The sequence below is a fragment of the Bactrocera oleae genome, chromosome 4 (genome assembly GCF_042242935.1).
Source record: "Bactrocera oleae isolate idBacOlea1 chromosome 4, idBacOlea1, whole genome shotgun sequence".
NCBI classification, from domain to species: domain Eukaryota; kingdom Metazoa; phylum Arthropoda; class Insecta; order Diptera; family Tephritidae; genus Bactrocera; species Bactrocera oleae.
In genome coordinates, this window is record NC_091538.1 from 17,250,091 (window position 1) to 17,262,540 (window position 12,450).

General features: G+C 35.5%; 1 protein-coding gene across 5 annotated transcripts in view; it reads left to right on the top strand.

The window, feature by feature from the left end:
• LOC106618308 (uncharacterized) overlaps nt 1–12,450 on the top strand; it is a 62,952-nt gene that overhangs the window by 46,835 nt on the left and 3,667 nt on the right. For 4 of the 5 annotated variants that reach the window (XM_036375738.2, XM_036375735.2, XM_036375736.2 and 1 more), the window contains exons 9-10: nt 2,217–4,746; nt 10,570–11,974. In XM_036375738.2, the coding sequence (XP_036231631.2) occupies nt 2,217–4,746; nt 10,570–11,893 (3,854 nt within the window). In that variant the 3' untranslated portion in view covers nt 11,894–11,974. Of the gene's footprint in view, nt 1–2,216; nt 4,747–7,460; nt 7,696–10,569; nt 11,975–12,450 lie in introns of those variants that run through there. The other variant, XM_014236000.3, reaches the window with a different exon arrangement.

Consider the following 12,450-nt stretch of genomic DNA (forward strand, 5'->3'; position numbering starts at 1 on the left):
AATTTCATTTCTTTATTTCCATATAATGAATTTCTTCAAATACTAAAATATTTATTGTAATTTTTTTCTCCTTTCCAATATATTTATATATTTCATTTAATTTTATTTCTTCAATATCACAATATACAAATACAGCTTTAGTCCGACAGCTGTTCATTGCCAGAAATTCGTAAGTTCCCTAAATTGAAATATTTGCCAAAAACATACGAGTATATTGTTTACCACAGCAACACTGTCATACTGATATACCTTTTCCATCAAAACTTCAGTTGAATCTAATTTTACTCAAATCTTTTTCGCACAGTTATTTTAAATTAAGCAGCAATAAAAATATATGCTCATATTATTTTTTAAGAGATTCCATTTTGAATTAAAATTTAGCGCACATTTCAAGAATTACAACTCTGGCCTCAGTCTGAAAACCGTTAATAGAAAGAAAATGTCCTTGCAGCTTTTCATTTTACTTTCAATACAATACGCCTGAAAGTAGTTTAAGCCAATAACCGCTTGGCCTACTTTTTGGCTTGTTTGTAAACCAAATATTAGCTGTCTTCGATTCGCCAAGTATTACTCTCCAGCGAATCGTACAAACTATACCAGATGCTCAAACAGACGGGCAGCACTTGTAGTGCGACTCTACGCTAACATGTCTTCTGACGCATGCGCGTGTGTTATGATTCTCTCATAGTTGAGAAATTCTTTTTACGCGTTAAAAAACGTTGGTGTAACCATTTATTTTGGTTTTCTATAAATAATTATAATTGATTTTAAGTCATATGTTTTAAAAATACATGAAAAAAAAATAAAATTTGTAATTTAATTTGTCATTGAAACCATTCACAATAGTTATACGACTTTAATGAGGTATCCGCATACTCTCCTGTTTCAAATCAATTTGTTAACTTTGTTGTTGCTTTCACATGTAAACTTTTTGACAGGAGAGCAGAGTAATGAACAATCGAAGACAGCTATTAATAATTAATAATAAAAAACGGCTTTCAGTTCTAAAAATAGAAATATATTAAACAATGTCATAATGAGCAGCAACAAATTACAACAGTAATACAAAAATGGACAATTAAGTATATGCATTTTTATTTTTTAATTAGTTCTAATATTGTATTTGATTTTCTTATTAATTATGTTCAAAAACAAATTTCGTATAAATATAAGTTTTATAATTTTTTATATATGTATGTACATATATATATTTTTATTTTTAAGTAACTTTTGTAAAACTAGTTTGTATTTCTTATTAATATAGTGTTGAAATTGCCAAACGTTATCGCTCAAAAAATATTATTTCTTATTATTTATACTTCAATTATTCTGTTAAAATTTCTATGCAACACAAGCAATTTATACGAATTTTGGTTATGCAAAATGGAACAAGCCGATTGTGTGAAGTAATATCATAAAAAGCTCGAAACAAAAATCTCAAATTTCAAAAAATAGTTAAAAATTGGTTTCAAATAAAATACACATGCTTACGATAAATTAGTTTTTAAATTATTCACTAATTTAAGAACTGGTTGAGCCAAAAGTATCGGAATAGTCGATAGCTGATTATTTTGTAAACAAACTTAAAAAAAATGTTTAACTTGAAACAAAAAAGCATAAAAAATCAGAGCCAAAATGCGCTAATTAATTTTTTCTCAATTCTAATGATTCTTAGTAAAATTTATAAAAAAAAATTATAACTAATATCAAAATAATTAAATATTTAGATGGTGTTAAGGTAATAGCGAACTTGTAAATAAAAGTGTACAACAAAATAAGAAGTGAGTTTGCAATATCGAAGGTCGATTGAATTTGTGAAAAACTTTTAGTAAAAGCACATGTAGAGGCTCAAAATGCAATCCAAAACATAAACTGTCGAACTAAAACTAAAAAAATGTATCAGAAATTTTTTTAACTCCAGTGTCTAATTGCATTATGTATTTCAAAAAGTAAAAGAGAATTGCACGTTGCTATGAAATTTTCTACTGCTATCGTAATTTTTGTATTTTTTCTTAATATTTTCTTTATAAATTCTTTATTCAGTAGTTGAAATTATGAACGCGTTGATCTTTTGTATATTTTCATATTAGTTTTTCTTATAATTTCTATTTTGTACTTTTTTTTTTGTTTAAACAAACAACAAAAATCCCAAAAACTGTAAACGAAAAAGATTATTTACATTTATACACATTTGAAACCAATTTTTAAAAATTAAGACAATGTGGTCACCACTATTAGTTCGTCCCCCATACTGCTCACCTCGACCGCCGCTGCCGCCGCCGCCGCCAATAATAACCACCACCAGCACCATCATCTCCAACAACAACATAATTCCGCTGCTGCCGCCACATCGACCTATACCACCACAACCACCACTGCCACACCGCTTAACGCAATCAAAACTGAACTTAACGACGAAACGAATCACATTATCGTCAATGGCGATGGCACCACAACAACGCTGCAGACGCAGTCGCAGCCTCAGTATCATTACATCACCACTACAGGTGAAGATGGACAAACACCGACGACAATCGTTTTTGAAAACTACAATGGTGAGGTCACCGAAGTGAACGGGGGTGGTGGCGCCACCACGATCATTAAATTTGAGGGTGACGATACCGAGTATCAAGAATATCAGATGATAAAACAAGAGGAGGATAACTCAAACGGCATTCACAATGATGGATCGTCAATGGAACAACAACAGCAGCAGCAGCAGCAGCAGCATCAGCAACAACATCAACAACAACAACCACAATTTACTTATAAAACTATAACAAAACAAGACGAAGAAATGAATCAAACTATAACCGATACGATAATAGTGCCCGCCAACGGCGTACCAGCGATACCGCCGCAAAAACAAAAACGCAAGCGAAAAACACGTTTGATTTCCCCCGACGAACAGGGCGAGTACTTGGAAAAGATGTCGGTGCGCGGTCTGGACATCCAGCGCTACGAACATATCATTGACGGCGTCTCCTACTGCCTGGTGTGTGCCAAGAATGATGTGTTCAAAACATTTAAAAACAAATACAGTTTCCAACGTCACGCCTACCTATTCCACGAAGGCGACAATCGTAAGATATTCGCTTGCCCGATTTGCAATAAGGAGTTTTCACGTCCCGACAAAATGAAAATGCATAAAAAGGATAAGCACGGCGACATGCAAGTACCCGATGGCACTCTTACACCCGCGGCCACACCGGTGAAGCAATCGCCGGAAGTCAATACAGGTAAGCGTACACGAGGCGCCAGCGCACGACCATCACGTGCGCGGAAACCACGCGCCACCATTGCCAACACAGCGATGGCGACTGTCAATATTGGCAGTGAAGAGAATGCCGTTGAAGCAAAGCGTAAGCGTCTCGCGCAAATCGATAGCGTTTTAGATGTGGTGCAGCAACAAGCAGCCGGTGTGAATGCAACACAGGCGCAAACAGCTACTATCAATGTGCAACTGCAACAACAGGCAGGCACACAACAAGTGCAGGTACAACAACAACAGACATTGCCGCCCATCGATTTGAGTGGCATGATTTTGCCCGGTGGTGCACAGCTGGCGCTGGCCAATCCCGGCGCTACGTCTGCGCTCTTGCAGCAACAACGCGTTGCACATCAACAGCAACAGCAGCAGCAACAGTCGCACGCTCCACCGCCACAGCATATTGCATTGTCTGCGCAAGCCACGCAGGTGCTGCAGCCGTCAGCAACAGCCGCCACTGCTGCTGGCGCCGCCGGCACAACGCTCCTCTATTCCAATCAGATTGATTTGCAGCAAGCGCTGTTACAGCAACAATTACATGGCCAAAGTATTATGATACAAGATCAAGCGGGCAATTTGGTGCCGCTGCAATCATTGCAGGCGCTCAACGCCACCACCACGCTTGACGGCACACAAACAATCTACACCACACAGCCGGCGCGTCATACACAACCACCGCAACAGTTGCTGCAGCCAACACAGCAAACGACGCCGAATGCTTATCAGCCGACGCCGCAACAGCATATACAGCTGCAGGCGCTGCCAACCGGCTCGCCACAAGAGACTATCATCACCACGACATCGCCTGTCGCGCAGGCTCAGCAGCAGCAACAACAACAACAACAGCTGAAAACAGCCACTCAGCATCAGCAACAGCATACAGGCAATGTTGTGACACAGCAGCAGCAGCAGCAACAACAGCAACACTATGAGTTGGAGAATGTTGCGTATCTGTCGTCGACTGCCGCAACGCCGGCGCCGCCAGAGCAACAACATCAACAACAACAACACCATGTCATTGGCACTGTGCAAAGCTATCAGATACTCACGCCCGACGGCTTGCAAAGCTACCCCACCGCCACAGCGACGACAACCAAATTGGAACCGAGCGATTTAGCGGAACTTTGTCCATACACCTCAATGACCAGCACGACACCACATTACACGTTCACGACACATGCGGGACATCATGGTGCTACCGCGGACGCGCTGCATCAGCAAGTGGCCGGCGCCACAACTAGTCATACACAGCAGCAGCAGCACCAGTTGACGGCTGGCGGCGGCGGCCAGCAGCAGCATCACATACAACAGCAGCATCATTTCATGGAGCTCAAGAACGATTTGTTGATCAAAAGTGCAGCGGATGGGTACGCATTGGACGCGAGCTCCATGTATCACCTGCCCTTCTCGCCGTCATCGATGATCAGCTCGGTGAACGATGGCAACGGACAGTCACTGCTCGAAACCAAAGAGATTAGGTAACACAAATTGTTTAAATATCAATTGCTCTCAATATACATAATCTCCTATTTATTTTTGTATTTGTAAAAGTAAAATTTGCAAGATTTTATGGAAGACTAAGTTGAAGTAGTAGTGATTGACGTATGTTTAAACCGTTTTAATATAACTTTTAGATTGTTGTTATTGATTTACAGCGCTGCGATTGCCTGACTGCCTGCCCGAACAATCGCCGGCGTGTGTGCCAACGCTAACATGAAAAAGAGACTAACTAAATATTTCAATTGTATATTGTAATAAAATTTTTAGAACTTGTTAACTGATCTTTTTCCGGTATTAATTTGTTACTGTAACGCTAACAAAGTAATAAGTACAAATATAGAAAATGAAAGTATGAAAAGTGCTTTGAATTGTATACATATTTATTTGTATTAGTATTTGCTTTTGGTTAACTTAGTTTAATTTATGGTATATAATAATTATATTTTGGTAGTAAACAAATTTTAATTATTTTTCAGTTTAATGTTTATCGTAATTTTTTTAAATTTTAAGCAAATATTTTTGTATTTATAATACATTACTATAAAATGCTGCTAAACGTATGCAGCGTGAACATTTGTACCCTGTTGTTGCGTTGTAATGTTGCTGCTAACTACTTCTATTTCTCACACACTCTTAATACACTATTACTCTCTACAAACTCTACACTCTCTATTAATGTAATGGCTGCGCCGACACATTTTTAAGCGATGTGTAAGAAGTAGACAACTTAAAATTATTAGTTTTTTATTTTATTTGTATTTGTACAAACTTTTTAATCTTCATTGTCGAATAATAATTTTTAATTGTAAAAACCAGAGACCGTAATGATTATAAGTTTTATTTTAAAAATCACGTAATAATGATTATTAATTTTGAATAATTTTACAAATAAATCACAAAAAAAATTATTATTTCTGAGCGAAAAAATAATTATCAAAAATAGTTATTATTTTATGATTTTTTTTATGATTATTCATATTATGATTTTTAATATTTTTCGCTCAAAATAAAACTCACTTTTGATTCTTGTGAAGTGTTTTGCTTACTTTGTTGCATGCTCTTTTAGAACAAAAAACGAATGAAAAACGCAAAAATTTGGTAAGAAATGATTATTTCAATGAACTCGTTGCAGCTAAAATCGTATTTGCCGACAGAAATTACTTTTTGAATAACTTTCATGTTTTGGATCCGATAGCGATGCCATTTGCAATAGTCATGCAAACCAGTACATATGTATATTCTGTGTGTGAAATTTCAAGACCCTAGCTCAATAATTACGCTTGATATTAGATTTTTTCTAATTCTCGGAGGGGCGGAAGGGGGGCGGTAATATTATAACATAAATTTGATCCTGAGATGTGATTTGAGATGTGTTCTAAAGGGACCTGCAACGAAGTTAGCAAAAACCTTCACAAGAAACTTGTGATCTAAAAATAAGTTTTATTTTGTGCAAAAAATCCCAAATAATATAAATAAAAATTTTTTTAAAATATTTTTTTGCTCAAAAATAATAAATTATTTATTTTTATTATTATTTAAAATTAATTATTGTAAAATTAGCCAAAATTAATCATTATCGGTTAAGAAATAATAAATATTAGAAAGAAAAAGATCATCGAAAAAGGATTAACAATGACGTTATCTGTTTTTTTGTATGTCGATTCTAAGTATGCGATTTTTTCATTTAAAAATCGGAACAATAATCATTATTTACGGTCTCTGGTAAAAACATTTTATTTGAAAAATTATATTTCACTGAAATTTATTTTCAAAGTCATATGTAACAAAAAGGTGTCTGGGACTCTACTAAAAATATTATTTTTCCAAAAGTTCATATTTTACAATATCCCTTTGGATACAAAAATGTGTCCGAAAAATGTTTCACTTCAAAATAAAATATTAAATAACCTAAAATACAGTAAATGTTGCTTCATTTGATGCTCTTTCGAGTTTCTTTATATTTTTATCAAAAATAATAATAATATAATATTTGAATTATTTTTTACATTCAAACATTCGTATTTTGAAAAAGTAGATTGCATCTTATTTGCATTATTATTTATATCGAATTTTAAATTTTGCTTTTAAAATATTACTAGTTGAAATTACAAATTCGTACTCTATTCCTTCTGACCTTTCTGACGTTTTTTTTGGTTTGGTAGTTTATTAAAATTCTCACTTTACTTTTCTTGTTTCTTTCTTTATTTTGACTTATTTTGTGACTGAATTTTATAAGTATGGTTGAATGCTTATATATTATTTATTACACATATTTGTTTCCATTTCGCTTTAGCTGCTACAGTTGCAAAGCACTAAATTTGCATTTAGTTTTTTATATAATTATATATTGTTGGGTACTTGTTTTGTCCTTTTAATTCATTCATTTATTCCTTGTGTTTATTTATATAAATACAATTTATGATATATTTTTTTGATTGAAACCATTAATTTAATTGACATTTTTGTTTTGTTTTCTTCTTCTCTTTTTTCTTATTTTCATTTCCTTTTATATATTTAAAAATATATAATAACGCGTAACATTCGTTTTCAACCCAACCCCTTCACAACTGCGAACGCTCAATCAACAATAAACATGTCCTGTGTCCAATCCACGCACACACATACAAACACACAACCCACATACACATGTAAAAATGCACAACTGAATGAATATAACAAAACAAATGTACAGCTATGATATCAGCGAGGCGGTTCTGTTAGCGCTTTAATAAATAAAGCATGTCCACGCTATGCCGCTAAGGAGGAATTACCAAAAAAAAAACAAAATTATAATAATTATAATTTAAATAAAACAAATAAAAATAATGAAATGGGAGAAAAAAGATTGTTAAAAGTTCAAAGCCAAAAAATCATAATTTATGCAAAAATGCAAAATAATTAATAAAGTAATAAATATATAATAAGCCCCCGAATAAAGCTAAAAATAAAGAAAAAAAGTTGTTCGTTTTGCTAACGCGCCAGCAAAAGTAGCAGTTCACGCGAAGACGCGCGTCGCCGACTAACGTTTTTATTTAGATTAAATTTTTGTTCTTATATCAACATTACCTGCATACTACTGCTACTACAGTTCAATAAAATTTGTACCAGAGGTATGTGTTTTCTTAAAAAAAATATAATATGTTCGTTTTTGTTGTTATTTTTAATTTTAGTTGTTTTTTTTGTGGTATCGCTGAACACGTATTCCGCAGCGAAAATGCAAAATAAATACTTTGTTTTCTCGCGTAGGTATGGAAAAGGAATTGACATTCAAGTTCTCCAAATTGACGTTGCTGTCTTCATTTTAGGTTGTTTTCAAAGTTACCCTTAGCTGTTAAAAGTATGCAAAGCTTTGCCATTGTTAGCGTTGATTTCAAATTGGTTTTGTGTGAAAATTTTTGAAATTGTGTGCCTGGTGTGAATGTTTGAGATGCTTTAGTTGTATTAGGGCCGTTGTTCTACAAATATGTATGATCGAAATTTTCAAATTTGATTTTATGTGATTTCTACTAAAACTTAATTTTTCTAAATTCATAAATTTCAATTCCAAAAATTGTTTCAAAGGCTGTTTCACTTTTTTTGACTAAATAATTCTTAGTATCAGCAATTTATTTGCTGAACACTTAGTTGGACATTTTCGTTTTAGACATAATTGCACATTTCTACCAATTGCTGTATGGATATTTGCCTTTATTTATTTTTTTTTATTCGCTTTTATAAAATCATCCAATAATAATAAATTTTTATTTATGATTCGGTTGATTTTTTATTAATATATCCTTTGTATATATTTTTTTTTTACTTTTTGAATTCATTACAACATTTTTACTTCTAAGTTAGTTTTTTTTTGTTCATTAAATCCAACAATTCATATTAATTAATGCACATTGTTACATTTTACACACTCACCCACGCAGAACACATTTTTGTGTTGCTTGCAGGTATATATGTATGTATGCTTGTATTAACATTTTTTATACATTCATAAATTTTTCAAAAATTATTTTATATATGTATATATTTCATAAATAAATACATATTTTTTAATTTGTACATTTTTGTATTGAAAATTTTGTATTTTTTTATGTGTCGGCATTGGTGCAGAAGAGACTAAAAATTCAAAAAATATATATGTATGTAAAATTAAATATAAAAACAACTTTTCATTATCATATTCGTGGTAATATTAAAATTCAACTTTATTTTCTTTTGCATAAATGCCGCAGTTATATACATACAAATTTTTATTCAAGGAAAAAATATTTATTTTTAATGCATTTACTTAATAATACCAATAAGTCCACTGCTTTTCATACCATATCTATAATTTTTCTAACTATTTTTGAATTGGGGCTGTTAAATTATATAATTATAGTTTGATGAGTAATTAAAGCTTTTTGGTTTAACTTTATACAAACTGATTTCCATACAAAAACTTTTAACGTAATATTTAAACGCTAAATTAAAAAAAGAACGCATTTATCTATATATATATTTAAATTTTTTGATGTTATTATAAAATTTTCAGTTTTTCCATGCGTTTTGTGTGTCAAAATTCTACACTCACCCAAAAATTAAAAAAAATAAAACCAGTTTGATATCTTAATTTGATCAATAATCGAAGCTATCGAATTTCGTTCTGCCATTAACAGCCCTAATTAAAATTTACTTCAATAATTCGCGGCCATATTTGCATCTACACTCTAATAGTAAGATAAATTTTAAGTTTTTAGAATGAAAATAATTCGATATTCGACTTGATAGTAAACTAATTTATTTTGTCTTTCTTTCTTTATTTATTTTACATGATAATTAATTTCTGCGTCTGTGTTTATATTGTGTCTGTATGTCTACTTCTTGTGTTTCGTCAACGGGAAACGTATAGGTTTTTCTAAAAACCAACTAATTAACGTTGCCAACAATCAGAACAAACACAAACAGAAAAACAACAACTATCACCAACCACTCATTGACAACACGAATTTCCCCTTCCAACAACCAACACCACCACCACCACTACACCCAATAAAACGTAAAGCCGGTAGACCACCAAAAGATCCCCTATCGAGGCATACACCCATTAGAAAAAACTCAACAACATTTGCACCAAAAACAACAGTAATTCCTAAGCCATCATCATCATCATCATCACCAACAACATTGCCATCATCCTCAATTGGTGACAACAATACCAACCATCATTTCAGTACAACACCAACAACAAGAGCGCCAAACGTGTTAGCAACTACGCTAGCAACAAAAACAACAACAACTAATACAGTGTTCAATACACACACTCAGACCGCCACACAAGCCATACACAAAAGCACACCAATACCCCAAAAACTACCAACAATTTTTAGACCCATAACACAGCCACAACGTAGCAACAGCAACCACAACAACAGTTACGTGTTAGCAACAAACACAAGCACGCCGTCAAAGCCGCCGCCGCCAACAACGATGATTAAGTCCATCAATATGGGCATCATTGGTGGTGTCGGCGGTGGTGGCGGCGGCGGCGTTGAAGGCAGTAGAGGCTTTGGTGATAAGTACAACAGCATGAGCCAACAGATGCTTGCAGTCACCAATACAGGCAATGGCGGCGTTAAATACAACATCAACAACAACAATTATGCAGTTAATAGTTTCGTTGATGAATTTACTGATTTTGTTTTGAATGATCGTTTTCCCGATGAATTAACCTCAACCAATTACTCTTCCCAATCTAAAACAACGCCAAAACCAACACCAACACAAATACGATTACCAACATTGCAAAATTGTGGGCTTCTCGAAAATAGGACTATTGCTGGGGCACAAGGCGGCAGCACGATCGTCAGAAATGCCAACAATACCGTTATTACCACCACAAGCAGCAGTAACAACAACAAGAAGACAACGATACAGCCGCGTACAGTGCAACTGTTAGTGACGCGTCGTCCAATTATCGCCAACAACAACGCCAACAGCAATAGAACGCAAATTGTTGCAAGCAACAGCAGCGCCGCCGCCACACAGACAGCAACAATTGTGGCACCTGGCATGTTAAAAATCTCGTCGGCCTCAACGCATGCAAACAATAATAACAACAATCAAATTTTACATACCACCACCGGCACTGAAACCGTTGTAATTGAGGAAGAGGACGACGAACTGCTTACAGCCACGAGTGGCGATGACGGTTCGATGTCACCGAACACGCTCGCTATGTCGGCGACTACCGCGCAAATTTTACGCAAATTCCGTATACCGAAGGGCACTGCATTGACAGCAAAATCGATCAGCAGCGTGGAAGTGGCAACTAGCGCGCCGGAGGCGTTAATCTGCAGCGCTTCAACATCACCAGTGCACTCGCCAATACATTCCACTTCGTGTTCGCCACCACCACCGGCTGACACACCGAACTCTGTTGATTTGGTGGAGGAGGTGATCGAGACCGACGAGAACTCAACCTGTCAGTCCACCGACGAAGTACTGATTACCGCAGACACGACCACAGCCGACACCATAAATGAGTGTGAGGGGGACGCTGTCGAAGAGGCTGATGTCGATGCTAACACCAACAACACTACGACTGTTTTAGTGCCTGCTAATAATGGTAGCGGCGCGTTGACAGCAACAACTGCTACAGCACTGCCGCAAATTCAACTGCAAACGCTGCAACCGAATGGCACAGTGACATGCATTAATCTGCCGCCGAATACAATTCTGCTCACTGCTCCCGATGGTTCCACAATACTCGCCACAGCGACGCCACAGCAGTTGAGCAAAATAACACAACAACAACAGCCACAACCACAACCGCAGCAACAACAACAAATAATAGCGATACAAGATTGGAATGGTAGTAGCGGTGGCGCCGGCGCTAACAGCTCCAACAGCAGCGTCGACGGTAATACCACAACAGTTTTGCAAGCTGTGCAAGCTGCCGCAACACATCACCAACAACAAACATTGCTGCTCACCGCCGACGGCACCGCCATACCAATCATACAATCGGCACCAGCCGCCACAACCAGCGCCAACAGCGCCACTTCGAATTCGGCGGCGGCGGCAGCAGCAGCTGCAGCGCAGATTGTCGCCGCCCAGCAGGCGGAGGCGCTGAAGGCGCAAGTGCTGGCGTAGGGTTTGGCCGGTGGCCAATTAGGGCGATTTCTCAATAATGCAACGATTTTACCAACAACCTACTTTTTCTAAGACAACCAGGTAATAATGTATTCATTTCTATGTGTGCGTGTATACTTTATATGTGTAATCAATTTGTGTAGTTAAGAATTCTATGTGCGAGTATGTTGTTTAGTTATGTCTTAAGCTACGAAATTTGTGTTTAAACATTTTCCTTGAATAGGTTCCTGTTCAACAACTAAAAGTAAAAATCAGTTAGAATTGAATTAGTTAGTTTTAAGCACTGAAATGTGCTGTAACTGTTTATCACTTAATTACAATTTTATGCCGTGTCAAAAGAAAATTAAAATCTATAGCTGCATGTTAAAATCAAGAATCGCTCCAATTAGCTACAGTAAAGCAATTCTTAATTGCTGTAATACAAAGTAACAATAATAATATTATTATTAGAAAAAAACCGCTCAGTGTCGGGTTATTCGTTAGTCATGTTAATTCCGGGTATATACTAGTCGCTTTTTGAACTGCTAAAAGCTAATTGTCAACAATTCATTCATACA